General features: G+C 44.2%; 1 protein-coding gene across 2 annotated transcripts in view; it reads right to left on the minus strand.

The window, feature by feature from the left end:
- The window catches only part of PBX3 (PBX homeobox 3), a 200,226-nt gene that overhangs the window by 19,934 nt on the left and 161,134 nt on the right, over window positions 1–19,158 (minus strand). For both annotated transcript variants that reach the window (XM_083160960.1, XM_083160961.1), the window contains exons 3-5: window positions 9,320–9,561; window positions 2,923–3,113; window positions 327–462 (exon numbers count right to left, since the gene is read on the minus strand). In XM_083160960.1, the coding sequence (XP_083017086.1) occupies window positions 327–462; window positions 2,923–3,113; window positions 9,320–9,561 (569 nt within the window). The remainder of the gene's footprint in view (window positions 1–326; window positions 463–2,922; window positions 3,114–9,319; window positions 9,562–19,158) is intronic.

A 19,158-nucleotide genomic window follows, 5' to 3' on the forward strand; every position in this document is an offset into this window, starting at 1 on the left:
ATACACAGGTCAGTACTCACCTGTGACACAGATATCTGGTAGGGGCAGGACATACAGAGGTCAGTACTCACCTGTGACACGTATTTCTAGTAGGGGCAGGACATACAGAGGTCAGTACTCACCTGTGACACAGATATCTGGTAGGGGCAGGACATACAGAGGTCAGTACCCACCTGTGACACAGATATCTGGTAGGGGCAGGACATACAGAGGTCAGTACTCACCTGTGACACAGATATCTGGTAGGGGCAGGACATACACAGGTCAGTACTCACCTGTGACACAGATATCTGGTAGGGGCAGGACATACAGAGGTCAGTACTCACCTGTGACACTGTGATACTGCATTTCTTTGCCAGCTCCTCTTTGGCTTCCTCGCTTGGGTAGGGGTTGCTGAGGTGTGAGTAGAAATACTCATTTAGGATCTCTGTGGCCTGTTTACTGAAGTTGCGTCTTTTTCTCCTACAAAAACAAAAACATTGAAACCATTAAGGAATAAAATGTCAATGTGCCTCCTTATATATATATATGTATATATATATATATATATATATTTGAAAAGTCAGTAACAAAATAAAAAAGTGTTGAATAATGAATTCCACTTGGATAGCAATACAAATCAAAGCGCATCAGAGCTCCGCAGGCTGCTTTCAAATGTCAGCCAAGTCTTTATGGAAACCAGAAGACTGCTTTATCCTGCGTTCTTCGTGTGGCGGTGGTATCGCTTACTCTTACAAAAACACAAAACTACGCAGCACCGTAACGCAAACACACATAGGACCAACAAGCTGAACACAAAACCAGCATAGGTAACATACAAGACATACAGGTATGTACAGGCACACAGAACATGTATGATGTGTGATACACCGTTGGATGAGTTCTTAATGTACAGGAACACAGGGCATGGTTTATGAGAGCTTACAATCTATTAGTAGTCTTTTTGTACATATTCCATATGTTGTTTCCTACTGTATATGGCATTGTACCAACCAGAACTGGAACTTGTCATAAGGAGGTTTTAGTCCCTCGGGATGATTCTGCCTCTATGAAACCATCTAAGGATGGCAGGACTGAGTTCCCAGCACAGATGGGTTCACACTCAGGCAGTTATATATGTTTCATAGGATTCAGACAACCTCCCAGTGGGATACCTTGAAATGTGCAGGCCTCGAGGCTACTGTGCCATAAGGCATCCAGCAAACTGCCTGCCTGGGGCAACTAGGATCTTATTGCTCTCATAGTCTCTGTTCTACTTAACAATCCCTATCCTCGAAGACTTTGAGCTTTTAGGCCTGTAACGATGGGTTCAGTAAGGAGTTAATGCACTTCAAGTAACTGAAGAACTTCCTATGTTATGCTTCGGTTGCTAAGTTAAGCAATTCACACAGCTGGAACATTTTCTGTGTAATTTTTATGTTATTTACTCAAGTGTGGAACTGTAAGTGATAAATTGCTACATTTTTAGCTCTCGAGTTTCCCTGACACTCGGTAGGCCTGTGATCACTGATGTACTTATCCAACGTCTACATGGTTCTGCTGATGGGGAGCTCCACAAAGACTGGCAGTCACTTTTGGCGTTCTTAAAATCCACAATGTTCCAGCCATTTGATAGATTTTCATTTGTCAAGAGTTCCACGCTAATATAAAATTACAATCTGTAATTCATTGTATATAAATGGTATGTTGTAGGACTATAATTACAGTATAATATATTTTACAGACTGCTATCATTACTATTGAAGTATAATAGCTCATGTGCTTTAAATAGAACGTTAAATGTCCATTTGTCTGGTGAGTCTAGTTTAAATTGCATTGTAGTTACTTTGCTGAGATTTGACCTTTCACCTCAAGGAGTTTCAGTTGGAAGGCGCAGGGAAAGTGGCGCCGCAAAATGCTCCTTGCTCTCATGAGTGAGCGGGAATCACATGATCAAGCCACAAGGCCACCCCCTTCATTGGAGGCTGTTCTCTTCTCAGGACTCCAAGAGAGCTCCACAAATTTGGAGAGTCTCCCTGACATTGGGCCTAATTCAGACCTCATCGCTGAAACAAATTTGTTCTCAAAATGGGCAAAACCATGTGCACTGCAGGGGGGCAGATGTAACATGTACACAGAGAGTTAGATTTCAGGAAGTTATTTGGTTTCTGTGCAGGGTAAATACTGGCTACTTCATTTTTACACTGCAATTTAGATTTTAGTTTCAACACACCCCACCCAAATCACTCTGAACGTATTACATTTTGCCCCACTTGTAGTGCAACATGTTTTTGCCCATTTCGAGAACAAATTTGCCCTGCGATCAAGTCTGAATTCGGCCCATTGAGGTGTAAATTTACTAAGATGGAACCACGCTCATCTGCGCCTAGCCCCGCTACAGGAGCGCACAGAGATGCTCCCACTGCTGTGAATGGTGCACACGCATCTCACACGTACGAATGTCCCGTGACTAGGAGGGCGTGCGGCAGCGCAGCCGGAGCCACGATCCCATCCCCAATAGAACTTCCATCTTACTAAATGTACCCCTCGGAGAGAGTTGGCAAGTGTGATTAGAATTGGGAAGATAAGGAAATGAAAGACAGTCGATGAGAAGCTTTTAAGGATAGGAAGCGAGCCTCTAATCCAGGCATTCCCAACTACGGTCCTCAGGGCACACCAACAGTGCAGGTTTTGTAGATATCCAGGCTTGAGCACAGGTGACTTAATTAGTATATGAGGGATTGTGATTAAACCATCTGTGCTGAAGCCTGGATATCACTAAAACCTGCACTGTTGGTGTGCCTTGAGGACCGTGGTTGGGAATGCCTGTTCTAATCACTGCAAACCTGTATATTCATATAGCACCATAGCTGGGAGCTACAGTATACAAGGAGACAGGATAATATGTAGATCGCTTACTGACTAATACCAATGAATACTAACCTGGCATCGAGAAACCTCGACCGCAGGATCATGACCGCTTCGCACGTGCTTTGTTTCAGCTGCATTTGGATGGAACTGAACTTCCTGTGGATAATGCCCACCATCCTCTCAATCTCTTTGGGGGAGATGGGACGCGTCCGGCTCTGCTCTCTCAGAAGGTTCATGACATGGGTAGTAAATTCATTGCATGCCTAGAAGTAATAAGAAAGAAAAGAAAAAAATGGAGGCGATCAGTGCTAGCCAACATGACATATTGGGGGAAATTTACCAAGGTAGGAGTTCCGTTTCACGCGGGATATTGCTATAGGCAACCAATCAGGTACTATCTATTATCTTCTAGAAGGTGCTAAATAAATAAGAACAACATCCCACCTTCAATAAAACCCCCATCTTTCTAAATTTACCCCAGATATTAATGGCTTATACCAGGTTAACTTTTTAATAAACAAAATAACTAAAGGGCTTCTATAGTTATTTGTATGTATTGATGTGCTTGTCGACATAGAGCTATCCTGTAATAATATTCAGCACGCCAAGCCAAAAGATGAAAGAATTCAGGAACCATTGCGGCTGAGCCAGATGGACAGTCTGAGGGTCCAATCAAAACGTTCACTCATTGTGATCTATGGGAAGTTCCTCGAACAAATGAGGTGCTAAGGCTCGCAGGTTCTTGGGCCTTGCCCAGCACACATTTATTATTCATTTTACTACGTGATGGAGGATTCAATATAAACATAACTGTAAAAATAAATATATCAAGGATAAAAAAAGAGAAATAACTGCGAAAAAAAAAAAAAGAATTGGAAGAATATTATATTAATATTAAAGCTGCAGGGGAAAGGTGTGATACTTCACTCAATAATAAATGGCTGACAAAAAAAGTTACAAAACCACAGTAAAAAATTATTTTACTATTACATAAATACCAAAAAAAATCAATAGGGCACAAGTATGAAATATGATACTATCCTGGTATTTGTTGTCAGAGGCAGAATTCGGTAAGTGAAATGTTTTGCGTGTTGAGCTGGGAATAAGTGGGGATTTATTTCCTCAAACATTTGCTGCACGTATCTCAACTTATTAAGGGAAGCCATGTATGAACTGAAAGGCTGATTAGCAATTTGGCACGGGCCCAGGGTTTGTGGGATTCACCCAGCATCCCTTTAAAGCACTAGTTCATACAAGATTAATTAGAACATCTCATTTATGTAGTATGCACTCTAGCTCATTACTCTAAGTAAAATTTGTTAAGTATTTACATTTAGATAATTAAAATCTGGGTACACCCTTAAGAAGGATGCGATGCACTTCTGCTAAAGTGATTTCTTTACTGTTGTTCCATTAAAGGCTGTGTTACCTTCTTATTTATGTCTGTGGAGTAGGGAATTAAGGGCCTTTTTTAATAGAGGTATTTAGTGGTTTTAAACCCCTATGTCTGTATGTGTGAGCGTATATATAGTTACTATTTAGCTATATGCATTAATAATTTAGCTATATGCAGTTACTATTTAGCTATAGGCAGTTACTATTTAGCTATAGGCAGTTATTATTTAGCTATATGCAGTTACTATTTAGCTATATACTGTTACTATTTAGCTATAGGCAGTTACTATTTAGCTATATACTGTTACTATTTAGCTATAGGCAGTTACTATTTAGCTATATACTGTTACTACTTAGCTATAGGCAGTTACTATTCAGCTATATACAGTTACTATTTAGCTATAGGCAGTTACTATTTAGCTATAGGCAGTTACTATTTAGCTATATGCAGTTACTATTTAGATATAGGCAGTTACTATTTAGATATAGGCAGTTACTATTTAGCTATATGCAGTTATTATTTAGTTATAGGCAGTTACTATTTAGCTATATGCAGTTATTATTTAGTTATAGGCAGTTACTATTTAGTTATAGGTAGTAACTATTGAGTTATATGCAGTTACTATTTAGCTATAGGCAGTTACTATTGAGTTATAGGCAGTTACTATTTAGCTATAGGCAGTTATTTTTTAGCTATAGGCAGTTACTATTTAGTTATAGGCAGTTACTATTTAGCTATATGCAGTTACTATTTTAGCTATATGCAGGTATTATTTAGCTATAGGCAGTTACTATTTAGCTATAGGCAGTTACTATTTAGCTATAGGCAGTTACTATTTAGCTATATGCAGTTACTATTTAGATATAGGCAGTTACTATTTAGATATAGGCAGTTACTATTTAGCTATATGCAGTTATTATTTAGCTATAGGCAGTTACTATTAGGCTACATGCAGGTACTATTTAGCTATAGTACCGTTACTATTTAGCTATAGGCAGTTACTAGGTCTTGGGGGTCCTATACCACACTACACACCATGCACCCATTCACAATACTTATCTCTATACAGTATGTCTGTGTTGCGGTGACCAACAGGAACATGGACCAAGCACCATGTTTCCGGAGATCTGCACAGCCACACTACAGAAATCATGTGGACAATGGTGAGATTGGTAGACTATGGCACAGCATATATGACACAGGGAATTCCCACAGCAAGAGGAAAGCGTAGGGCCCCTATGGAGGCTGCACACAGGTTGTGATGTCAGAATATGGATACAATACATGTTGAAAATGAGGGGATCCTTAAGGCGGGCTGGTTCTTGCTCATCATTGCTACACTGCACAATAATGTACTATAGTGCTGTCACCAAAGGAGCATTGCAAACAAGAACCATTATGTTTTAATCAGCATTAATGGTTATAATATATAATAAGAGTTAATGCTGCAGGCAGTCACAAAATTGATGCAATGAGAAAGCGTGTTTGTACTGGTTCATTGACTTACATTATCTTTTAGACCCAGGCATTCCAGCATTTGCAGTAGTTATCGTTGTTGCATCACCCTATAAATGCCTTCAGTACTAGACTGTAACACCTATACATACCAGTCCCTTTGTGTATCTGGCTAAGCATACCACACGACAAAATGCTGAGTTTGTCTCATTTGCATATCTAGTAATGTCCTGTATTCAATGCAACTGTGCAATGGGAGCTGAGCTCAGTAGAGATCTCTGTCTGCAAAATCCATGGCTCCCAGATGTTCCAGGGCACTGGGACCCTCATTGCACTTTTAGCCTTTAGCAAAAAATAAGTTGAGTGCAGATTTGGAAAGACAGCTCTCAAAGTGTCATCTGGATTAGAGCAGATGTGGTTAATGTACAAAGCAATTTTGTACAGGCATCTTCTGCTAAAAATTGTAGAAAGTGTGCATTTTGTTCAGTGGAGGGGTACGGTAATTAGGGCGGGGACTAAGCATTAGAGAAACCTTTATAGATTCTCTAAATGCATCCAAATTTGACTTAAAACAGAAATCATGATGAGCATCTTGTAGTTAAAAAAAAATGAACTCAAATCACGGTTACTGTAGGTTTAAAAAAAAAAAAAAAATTCTGTATTTCAGCCTAATACCATTGGGACCGCATTAGGTGTGTTTCCTATTTACCCAACCCATTTAGCTACTGAGTTGATTAACTAGTGTGAATTTGATATCAGGTACAGTACACAATACAATATTCTGTTTGCATAAATAGCTATTTACTGTATACTGCCAGCTAGATTTCCACTGTTATATATGGGTTTGAACAACAAGACGGATCTATCTGCGGCAGGGGAGGGATTTAGACCTCATGGTGCCCTGAGCAAGGTACCGGTTTGTGAACCGCCTCATTAAATATATTATATAAATATATTTTAGCATGGGGAGAATATACAATCTCCACACAGTTACAGCCATGATGAGAATCAAATACATGACCTCATGTGCTATCAGGTCATAATGACACTATGACACCACCAGTACTGCGAGTTCCACCTTGTGTAAAACCAATCGTGGCGGTGCTTGATAATTTGCCTCAATTCACTATAATCCAGAATTGATACTTAAGCCATTAACCCTTTGAGTAGCAACGTTGTTGTGAAAGATCCTCAAAATATATGTTAAAAATGCCGGCGCCGTTCACAGTGACTGTTCTATTTTTGTGTGCAATAATTTACTAAACGTCCAACAATGAATTGAATTGCCGGTACTTGTGTAGTTTCACGGCGGCACTTACGTAGTCAGCGTAGTGTCCCTGTCAGAATCAGCGTAGTGTTACTGCGGCCAGCGTCACCTTGTGTCTGCGACTGTGTGTACGTTCGCGACTAACCGGAGCTTACGAAGTTAGTGTAGTCAGTCAGCGTTATGCAGTTAGCGTAGTCAGTCAGCGTTACGCAGTTAGCATAGTCAGTCAGCGTTATGCAGTTAGCGTAGTCAGTCAGCGTTATGCAGTTAGCGTAGTCAGTCAGCGTTATGCAGTTAGCGTAGTCAGTCAGTGTTATGCAGTTAGCGTAGTCAGTCAGCGTTACGCAGTTAGAGTAGTCAGTCAGCGTTACGCAGTTAGCATAGTCAGTCAGCGTTACGCAGTTAGCGTAGTCAGTCAGCGTTACGCAGTTAGCGTAGTCAGTCAGCGTTACGCAGTTAGCGTAGTCAGTCAGCGTTACGCAGTTAGCGTAGTCAGTCAGCGTTACGCAGTTAGCGTAGTCAGTCAGCGTTACGCAGTTAGCGTAGTCAGTCAGCGTTACGCAGTTAGCGTAGTCAGTCAGCGTTACGCAGTTAGCGTAGTCAGTCAGCGTTACGCAGTTAGCGTAGTCAGTCAGCGTTATGCAGTTAGCGTAGTCAGTCAGCGTTATGCAGTTAGCGTAGTCAGTCAGCGTTATGCAGTTAGCGTAGTCAGTCAGCGTTACGCAGTTAGAGTAGTCAGTCAGCGTTACGCAGTTAGCGTAGTCAGTCAGCGTTACGCAGTTAGCGTAGTCAGTCAGCGTTACGCAGTTAGCGTAGTCAGTCAGCGTTACGCAGTTAGCGTAGTCAGTCAGCGTTACGCAGTTAGCGTAGTCAGTCAGCGTTACGCAGTTAGCGTAGTCAGTCAGCGTTACGCAGTTAGCGTAGTCAGTCAGCGTTACGCAGTTAGCGTAGTCAGTCAGCGTTACGCAGTTAGCGTAGTCAGTCAGCGTTACGCAGTTAGCGTAGTCAGTCAGCGTTACGCAGTTAGCGTAGTCAGTCGGCGTTACGCAGTTAGCGTAGTCAGTCAGCGTTACGCAGTTAGCGTAGTCAGTCGGCGTTACGCAGTTAGCGTAGTCAGTCAGTGTTACACAGTTAGCATAGTCAGTCAGCGTTACGCAGTTAGCGTAGTCAGTCAGCGTTACGCAGTTAGCGTAGTCAGTCAGCGTTACGCAGTTAGCGTAGTCAGTCAGCGTTACGCAGTTAGCGTAGTCAGTCAGCGTTATGCAGTTAGCGTAGTCAGTCGGCGTTACGCAGTTAGCGTAGTCAGTCAGTGTTACACAGTTAGCGTAGTCAGTCAGCGTTATGCAGTTAGCGTAGTCAGTCAGCGTTATGCAGTTAGCGAAGTCAGTCAGCGTTATGCAGTTAGCGTAGTCAGTCAGCGTTATGCAGTTAGCGTAGTCAGTCAGCGTTATGCAGTTAGCGTAGTCAGTCAGCGTTATGCAGTTAGCGTAGTCAGTCAGTGTTACACAGTTAGCGTAGTTGTGTCAGCGCTTATCACATTGTGTGGGAACCATTGACCATTTTAACCTGCCTGTCATGACAGGTGTGAATGTGTTCCTGAAACACCCCCACTATCCACGTCCGCCCGAAGCGTGGCAATGAGCCCCATGAGGGGACACATTACGCGTCCTCCCGACCTGTTGATACCCCCCACTATCCACGTCGGCATAGAGTTCATTTTATAAAATGTGGTGAGCGCAGCGAGCCACCGAGCCCGAAGCATGGCAAGCACAGCGTGCCCAAGAGGGTACGTGGATTACTTCGGGCTCGTTTTACGTGTCCCCTCGCTACGCTCGCCACACTTTATAAAATCAACTCCACGCGGATGTGGATAGTGGGGGATGCTGGGGACAGAGCTGCAACTCGTGGGGACAGTACGGTGTCTACGCTGCCTGACGGGGACACTATGCTGACTATGCAGGGCTGCCGCTGAGACACTACACTAACTATGCAACCTGACGCGGGTACTACGCAGGGCTGCCGCTGGGACACTACGCTGACTACCGCTGGCACACTACACTGACTACGTTGACAACGTAGCGCAGCGTGCCGCGGTGAAACTACATAAGTACCGACTTGGCTGTATTTGTATTTATTTATACTAAACGAACAGTCGCTATGAGCGATGCTGGCATTTTTACCGGATATTTTGAGGATCACTCAGAGCAACGTTGGCGCTCAAATCAAACAAAAACTCAGATGTAATTCGCAGTGAAACAATGTCTTATATCAATCCACAGTAGTTATTAATCAGTAAATTCCCCTAACGATCTTGTTAGCTCACAGTACCATACTCTATACGACTGCCATACCTGCTCATACTTCTCCAGTTCTGTGTGGTATATCTGCCGGATCTGGCTGAGTTTGGCTCTGTAGTCGGAATGTTCTATTGAGTTATCCGATGTTCCGCCTGATGCCGCCGCTGCTGCTGCAGCTGCCGCAGCTCCTCCTCCTTTCTCAGGACCAGACACGCCTTCAGCCAGCAACATGTTGTCCAGTCTCATAAGCTGTGGGTCTGGTGGGTCTTCCTCCTGTGCCCCTCGGATGCTGAGACCTTTAGATAAAAAAATAAAATAAAAAAAATTATTGTGGTGAGGGTTTATGAGGTATAAGTAATACTTGTCTTTTCTTTTCTCTTTTCTAAATATTTAACAGGGTCCTGATGACAAAATCTACCTGCCTAATATTTGTTTGCTCTATGCTTTACTAAGAACAATTATTACAAATCACTTTCATAAATGTTGCCTACCCTTATTATTGAGGGGCCTCATTTACAGTTGCTAACTCCAGCAGCATTCCTATTGGCTCTTTATGTATTGACCCCTTCAAACCGATACGTCATTCATTATCATTAATGGCTAAGTTATGTTATATCAAGTTGCAACTGCCTACACATCATTTATTTGTCATTTCCATAGAGAAGATTTCCATTGGATTTATATATATATATATATGGCATTGCTCTGTACGTATATATACCAGCTGGTACGGTATATATATATATATATATATATACCAGCTGAATTGCAGTAATGCAATGTGTAAATAGAAACAGTAAAACAGGTGCTGCTGGCGCTAGTTACCGCTACAAATATAATGTGCATGTCAGACTAAGCGTCTAATTACCCGGCGGTGATTAGTAACCACAGGTCCCCTGCGGTCTATGGGGGTGCACAGGGCAGTCCGGGGGGCACAGGGAGCCACAATATGGGTAGGGCGCATTTTGGCAATTCAAAATCAGGCAGGGTGCCCTGCTAAAAAAGCCTAGCTAAATACAGCCTAGACGGCTTTTGCAGCGGACTTTCACTTTGAGCTGTGTCCGTTTTTAATCCACAAACTCTCCCCCCTCCCCCGGTCCCTATCTGCTCCTACTTCCAATCTCTGTCTTTACAGCTCCCTCTCTCCATATCCAGAAAGTTTCAAATAGATCAGTGTCCCTGCAGAAATTGCTTTCAATTTCTGTTATGACATAAAAATAATTAATTTAGTCCGTTGAGTGGCCTACAGCGGTCACTGGTGGTACTTCAACTCATAGGGGAGAGGAGTAGTTAGCCTTTTAAATAATAGATATTAATAAAATGAAGACCGTTCTTTTCCATATATGACATTACATTACATTATATACAAATAGAGTAACGGATTCTTGCATTTATCATATTGGCCATAAGCATTTGAAGGCATGACACAGAACTCCTAAAGTGTCTTGTGTGTCACCAACAGCATATAGTCTTTATCTACAAGTAACATTATTTCCATATATGACCTGTAATCTAGAACACCATACATTATACTGCTTTCTATGTGTTAGCTGAGGTTACTGGCTACGCAATGAATTGTGGGAAATTCCTGCAGTGAACCACACTGAATGTGACTACTGGATAAACAGTGAGCATTCGCATCATCTCAAATAAGCAATTCCATTAAACTTGCAGAAGGACCGAATAGGAATTATGTCCCAGCACAATTAACCTCTTTAAATCCGTTTAAATCAAGAATTGGAGTTTGCAACAGATCCCGACGGACAGGACCGGCATTGTGTATTCAAATAAACTACTTGAGTGATTTTCATCCTGTTATTCATTTTTATATGTAATACAAGGCTGAAAAGCCATCAGATGGTGTACGCGTAAATGTTGAAAGGTCATGTGACTGTGTTACGGAGGCTCACCAGGGAAAATGGGGAAAGCGGCAGCTGTTTAGTCAATATGCATTCTTAGGTTCACCTATTGGCCATTGCAGGTCATGCTAGCTTCCAGCGTGCTTATTCCTAATGTAACAATCTGTGTATTATTTGTTCTTACGGTAATGAACATTGTTATTAAATATGTGCATTATAATAAAGATAGACAGAAGCTATAATTAGGGTTAGCGCTATCTCTACTACTCTACCACAGACTCTGATCTGCTGGCAAGTGACGTCACTGGAGACGAAGTCTACAGCACTGAGAAGAGTAAAGACCCCTTCAACCGGGCAATTTCCATATGCTGGTGGGACAATATGGTTTTACATGAATGGGACAATAGATGTAATGCAGGCATGTCTTTCTAGTTGAGGGATATGATACAGATGTAGCCCCTGTCATCCTTGGCCGGGGCTCGCCGGACCCTCCCCTCTGGCGAGCACCAGGGGCTACACTGAACTGGGACGCACGTGTGTCCCAGTCTCTTGACGGCGGCGATGCGGGTCCCTGCCCATCTCCGTTTCAGGGAGACAGGCAGGGTTGGGGGGGGGGGGGTCAGGCAGCAAGGGAGACCGGCGGAGGCGGCAGGGACCCGGGACAAGCTCCACGGGGTGCGCAAGTGTATCCTGCGCGCGCCCCCTGGAAGAGGCAGCTCCATCTGTAGGTCAAGTTCAGATTTGCACACTCAAATAAAAAGTGCAAAGTTGCCCGTATGCAGAATATGCACCCATTCTTTTGGTTGCAGATATCAACTATCCTTACTTGACCCTCCAAAATACTTGGTGCAGAAGATACGTCTGAAAGCATACATAACTGCAGAGCCCGCTGTTTTGTGAGCATGTACTCGCTGAACTTTGTATACGTGAGAACACCCCCCCCCCCCCCCCCCCCCCTCTACGACCCTGTTACAGCCTCACAGCTGTAAGTATAGCTGCGACTGAAATACAATCGGCACAGCATCATCTATACATGGGGAAGATCTGGTTGGGTGGGAAGGTTGTCTACCCAAGTTGTTTTGCTGAGGAATCTGATCCTGTTAACTACCAGGGTGGAACCCGGCACTGGACAGAGTAGTGTGACTCGGGTCATGCTAGAAACATATAGAGATACGGATCACGGGTACTTGGAGATGATGTCATCTATAAGAACTGACAGAGGGAAGATTCTGCAATAATACAGGTCCAGCCTGCATCGTGCATGATTTCCAGCTGCTGTGACATGGTTTGGAACCATTTACAATAACCCAGCCTATAGCGAGGCAGAGTGTCGCTGTAAGCATGCTGACTGGTAGATGTCTGAAGCTATCTGCCAATCAGAATGCAGCATTCTCGCCATGCCTCCCAGCTTTCAGCCAGACAGTGAATGCCTATCAGCATGCCGACTGGTGAATGGCTGAAGCTATCCACCTATCAGAGTGCTTACAGCTATTCGCTGTATGGAAACAGGTTTAGAGACGTTGAGCATGAAAGACCGGGTGGGAGACAGCTGATGGGGAATGTATACATCTAGGGCCTGATTCAGCTAGGCTCGCTAAGCAGCAGTCGTTCACTGCTTCGGGAGACCAGAAATGCCGCCCGGCCGACCCCCCCTCCCTCCCCCCCTGCCGCCAATTCTCCCATGTGGCCGAAGGAGAGAGAAATAATTATCCTGCATGTACCTGCATTTAGCTTATGATATGTTCTCCTATGCTATCAGTCCCATGCGTGTCCCCGCAATGTATCGCTTTCTGCAGCACGATAATCAGTTCACTTAGTAACACTTTGTGTAGTGTTGGCAATCTCTTTGTCACAGATCACAGAGAAGGTGGATTTGCCATCCATCTCTGGGTATCTTTCAACAAACCCTAATTAAGTATTTGTCAGCATTGCAAACACCTGCCCCCCCCCCCCCCCCCCCTCCTCTGTTTTATACATGTGTGAATAGGAGGCTTCATTTTCCAGACCGAATAATAAAAGAACAGGTCAGTTCCAATATTAACCTCTCAGTAAAGCTAGCACCATTCTTGTAAAGCCGCATTTAAAGTCCACTCCGGGTGCCCCCTGATTGCAGGGTACTGCTAAATGTAATAATCCCAGGCATTTTCAGCAGCTCATTAAGGGTTCATTACTATATGGGCAAAGCTTCTGAATTATAAATAAACAGATTAGCACCCCGCGGAGCCTGGACTGCACGTTTGCCTCTCGCTACAAGAACAATATTGCACAGTGCAATCAGTGTGCTCACCTGGGGGCCACAGTGCATGCGTAGGGCAAGCTCTGTCTGGCAAGTAGAAGCTAGGCAAATTCTTTTGATGCTGCCAGAGCTGCCGGTACACGGAAAACTACACAGGTGCTGAACCAGCTCCCGGTGGGATCTCCATAAGGGATGCATTGTTCATAGTGGCACTGAATGTAGGATTCCAAATGAACACATCTGTACATGGTATTACAGTACAGTGAAAGTCAGTTATACCCAGATTGTGTACATGGAACTAAGGACCAGATTCTCTAAGCTTCAAAAATGATCAAATGGAGAGTGATAAACAGCCAGCCAATCAGCTCCTGCCTGTTATTTTTCAAACCCAGCCTGTGACATTGCAGGTAGGAGCTGATTGGCTGGCTGTTTATCACTCTCCATTTTATCACTTTGGAAGCTTAGGGAATGTGGCCCAATATGTGGTTACTCGCTCTGTGTATTCAATGTGTAGGTCACGGCGGTCCAGCTTGCTCGACCACTGTAACCCAGTCCCGTTCTCGGTCAGCTCGACTGAGAACATGCAGGCGGGATTCAATGTCACGCCTGCAGTGGGACAAGAAGGGGGCGTGGCCGTGAGTTGCGGCCGGAAAGAGGCGAGCTGCAGCTGGCCGCTCGTCACTTTCCGGCCGCCCTCGGCAGAACGAGCCCGACAGCTTGTGAAGTCGGGCTCGTTCTGCCGAGAAACCCTGCTTAATGCTGTCGGGGAAGACAGCACTGAAACGGGCCCGGCGGCCATCTCCCCTGTGGGGAGATGGTCGTCGGTGAGATTGAATACCCCCCTAAATTATACACCCCTACCCATAAACCCAGTTTCATACCAATCATTATTATAAGTGTTCATATCGGCCAACCAGGATGTGTTCAGCATCCCAGTGGTCTGGATGCTGAACGCAGATATATAATAAGTCTGCTTGAAGCAAAAGCTTCGAAAACTAGTCTGGCTACTATCTATGTTTATGCATGTTTGACAAAGACATGTTGTTTCACTCTCTGCCAGCAGATGGCAGTGTTTCGGAGACTCACGGACACTAGACATATACAGATGAGATATCTATCTGATATGTCTATCAGTGCAGTCAGTAAAAGATGCATGTAGGAACGCATAAAATAAAAAGGCTTGGGGAACATGGGGAGACTTGTGTCGCTGAGCGATGTAGCATAGTCAGATCGCTCCGCACACAGGGATTGCTGAGATTGCCCATACACACGTGTGTTTGGGCGATCTCTGCTAACCAGTGTTCTCTGGTTAGAACAGTTAGAACACTGGCGATTGGCTAGATCCTGACTACATGACATTTGGGCCCTTATTCTGATCGGTGCGGCCCGATCAGAATATGCGGCCAGGACCGTGCAGGCGAATCCCTTCCATACGGATCGCCACCTCCGTCCGTACGCGGATATGTGGCGGTCTGCATGAAATTGGACGGGGATACGCCTCCTCCATCTTGGGAGCAGCCCCTGCATTCGATGGTCGCCGAACATCGAATGCAGGGCTGCACGCTCCACCAGCTCCCGCCACCCTAGACCACACGGACACTTGTCCGTGTGAAATCATGTATGGGGGCGGGCAGCTGACATCCGGCGATGTCAGATGCCCGCCCCCTACACATGCGTCACGGCTTCATTACCATGCATACGCCCTGCGTTTGCATGGGAACGCCCATGAAACGCGGGGCGTATGCATAGGGTAATGAGGCTAAGTAGCCCTTCACGCCCCTCTCCGCCCCCTGTGCGGCGTCTAAAGAATACGTTCGGCGAAACCGCTTGCACATGCGCAGAGTGACCTCTGCACATGCGCAGTCGACAACCATCGGCGGTACGACCGCATGCGGAAAAATCTGCACCGATCAGAATAAGGGCCTTGGAGTGGTACACTATCTTTCTTATAATGAGATACATGTAAGGACATCTCAGGACTAGATTTTGTAATATAATATATCACACGCGAAGATCCTACGTGCAGTACTTGCGATCTAGGGGTTTCAATACGATGAGCACGGGACCACGCATCGAATCGCGGCAGATTGAAAAACACATGCGGTTTGCCCAATTTCTCTCTCGGGTAAAACGTGCACAATAGCGCCACTATTTGGCCAGCTTGAGAAGTGCGACCATGTGAGGCTTCTACTCTAAAGATAACAAAATAAAATAAAATTAACAATAATATTGACCCCAATATAAACAGGTGCAAATGGATACTGCTAGTCGGGTGATTTGATTTTCTAACATAACTACATCTCAGGACCCTAATAACAGGATAAGATGCGATACAGTAATAGGGGCTGACGCTGAAGAACAAAAACACAGCCCCAACATGGAAGGAGAACAGGTCATCAATCAAGAAGCTGTAGTACGCCTCTGAGCTGGCAACTTTGTAAATGCCAAGAACATGATACGCAATGGCATTCAGCCAATTAGAATCCAATGATTAAGATGTAGATACATAGCATCTGACAGAAGGTACATTTTTAGGTGATGTGTCTAGCTAGAGATACGACTGCTAATAGCACTTTACTTATAAATATTTCTCTAAAACCCATTTACAGGCCGGTTACAGCACCGTGACTCACTCGCAAAGAATTCACATAAAATAACAGTTATTACAAAAGTGTAATATTAGATCCTTTCATTTGTTGAGTTGCCATGTGTCGCCTTATATTTGTTGACTAATGATGTCACCCCCTGGATAATATAACTTATGATAGGAGAAGTAATGTCACTTGTGTTTCACTCATTCTATAATGTCCTCCAAGACTTAGGACAGATTCAGCAATCACAAAAACAAGTTATTTTGTGTCTGGAACAAACCATGTTGTTATGGGACAGGAGCAAATGCACTTATATTGTTTCTCTGCAGGGTAAATACTGGCTGCTTTTGCATGTAGCCCACAGATGTTATACAGCTTTATTTTTACACTGCAATTTAGATTTCAGTTTGAACACATCTCACCCAAGTCGAGATCTCTCTGCACATGTGCCATCTGCCCCACCTGCAGTGTAACATGGTTTTGCCCTTTTTGCATTCTTTTCCCCTTTGCTAACAAAGCTGTACCAGGCCCTTAGTGCATTAATGATAGTAAAACACACTTGGGTATGAGAATCACCCTACAGTTGGACGGACTCACCGGTGTATATATATCTGGGATCCAATACCTTTTCTCGCTGGCGCAGTCGCAGGGAAGACTTTGGCACTGTGACCCTTTCTGTCTACAAAGCATGCGAAAAGCTCTTGGAAAATGGCAGCAGCAATATTTTCACAGTGATTTCTGCAGCATTGGCTCTAGAGAGGTACAGTACTGTATGTATATTGTACCCTGCAGCCATTATAGACACACCCACAACTATGGTCTTGTAGGTTATACTGTATATTAGCCCTTGATGACTACATAATCTTTATATTTTACAGTAGGGGTGTTCATTACTCCCATTACAGCCACCACTGAATCAGTTGTATTATAATGGCGGTTACCGTGCTGCTCTAACACTTCCTGTTTCCTGCTTTGCCTCATTACCGAGGGAAAGCAGGAAGGGACACCGCCAAGATGTATTACCATCTTATCCACCAAAGTAGGGGAGTGGAAACTCCCCCCTCAGACGATGTCCCCTTGAGCAGACAGTGGCAGTGGACAGCGCATCTCTGCCTGCCCGGCTGCCTCTTCTGGCCACGCGTGAGATTGCGTTACTCACACCAGATCTTCTGTGCCGCCCAGTCGGCAGCAGGGACAGCACTGTCCCTGCTGTGGGGATAGGGCATCACCACCATGCAGCTGCAGGAGGCAGAACGGTCAGCCATACATTTGCCCTGCATCTCTGTCTGCTATAGATAGCAGCGCCGATATGGACAGAGGTGCATAGTGCCCCTGTCATTTAACATGTTCTGGCCCCTTCATACATGGGGGAGAAGCGGTATCAGTGGATATACAGTAACGCACACATCTCCCCCCTACCGACACTTCATACCTCTGCCCCCATGTCCTTAATCCACTTTATAAGGAAACCATAAAACCGATTTCACCATATTTCATACAAATATTCCTGTTTCTTTTGAACTCTCCCTTACAACTAGTATATTACTCCTCCCAAAACATTGCCTACATCGCTGTCTTCCAGTCACGGTAAGTGGGAGAGGTCTGATGGTAACAAGGTTCCGGCTGATAGGGTACAGCGTTACCGTGCAGTCTAGCCTTTGGCAGTGCAGGGGTTAGCCAACTGTACACGATTCCTGTGTCAGGTATATTAAATATAACACCGCAGCGCTCTGCACATTTCCACGCCAAGCCGCTTGTCACTTTCGCTTCAGTCATTCTGTATTGAGGAAAAATGCAGCGGTGGGAATTTTACAAGGAGCTGCTCAGTTAAATGGACATAAATCACAGGTTTCATTCAAAGCGAATAATCACTGGCCATAAAGAGCTACTTGTCTCTTACTATATATTACCGGAACTTTCCGCCAGCAATAATGCAGCCATTCATGGTGAGGGGGAAACACAGCCAGGCATTAAGGGCTGACATGTAATCCTGTTAGGGGCCTGACGTGCCGAGTGGGGCTGACATTTTTATCATGTGTCCACTTCAATTTGGGAAACCAAGGAGAGAGGGGAAGAAAATGATTACTTGGCTTCTCTGTGCGCTGTTTGGTGCGAATCTTCCTTGTTACGGTGATTGCATGGAAGACAGAAGAGGAGATGTACGATGAAGGGAGCATTTCATCATACCTGTGGCTCATTTTCATCTGCTTCTTGCCAATTAGACTTCTCTTTCATTTCACTTGCCATAAAGGAACCTAGGCGGACTATCAGAGGTGCTTGTAATCAGTGCAATGCAAATACCGAAACAATGAGGGTGATAAAAATAGCCTCTTCCCGCCAGATTCCATTCTATGACGCACAATGATGACAAGTATTACAGGATATCCAAACATCATTACGGACAATGATAGAAAGGGGTGTATTTAGTTGAGCTTAGATCTTGAGGGAAAATATTCATGACTATATTGTCAGTGGTGTATTCATTCATTCACTCATTCATTCAGTCCTAGAAATGATAACTTTGTGTGGCAGTAAGGCTCGGGATGACGCACAATATTAGCATATTACTTCAGCGTTAATGTATATTGCCTTTGGAAACAATACAGACAGATAGATTGATTTTAGAAAGGAACAGTCAGTGGAGAATACATTCTGATGGATAAATACAAAGTGCTCTGATTTAGATTTAATTTACAACTGGGAAAGTGCGCATTGTGAACTGTACAGTACATGCATATAGATATTTAAATCAAAACATCTATAGAGATCACTTCCGCAGTTCCCTGCACAAATCTTCATACCTTCCAACATGACCCCCGCCATGAGGGACTCAATGCTCTGCTCCTGGACTTTCCTCATAATGGGGCAGATGTATTAAGCTTTAACAAGAGACAAATCCAAGGGTGATAAGGAGAGATAAACGTCCAGCCAATCACCTGCTAACTGCCATGTTACAGCCTGTGTTTGAAAAAAGTCAGTAAGGAGCTGATTGGCTGGACATACCTCCCAGCAAGTTCTGACTGCCTGTATCTGCTGTACTGCACACATACTCAGCTCTCAGACCCCCCTACCGGCATGTTAATGTAGGCGATATGCACAAACCAGGATATAAATGCTGAGGTGTGTACCACACTTTGAGAGCACCTGCATTGCACTACTACTGCTACTGTAGCTTCTAACAGCGAACAATGAAAATACTTCTTTCTT

Source organism: Crinia signifera, chromosome 9 (assembly GCF_055691185.1).
Source record: "Crinia signifera chromosome 9, ASM5569118v1, whole genome shotgun sequence".
NCBI lineage: Eukaryota > Metazoa > Chordata > Amphibia > Anura > Myobatrachidae > Crinia > Crinia signifera.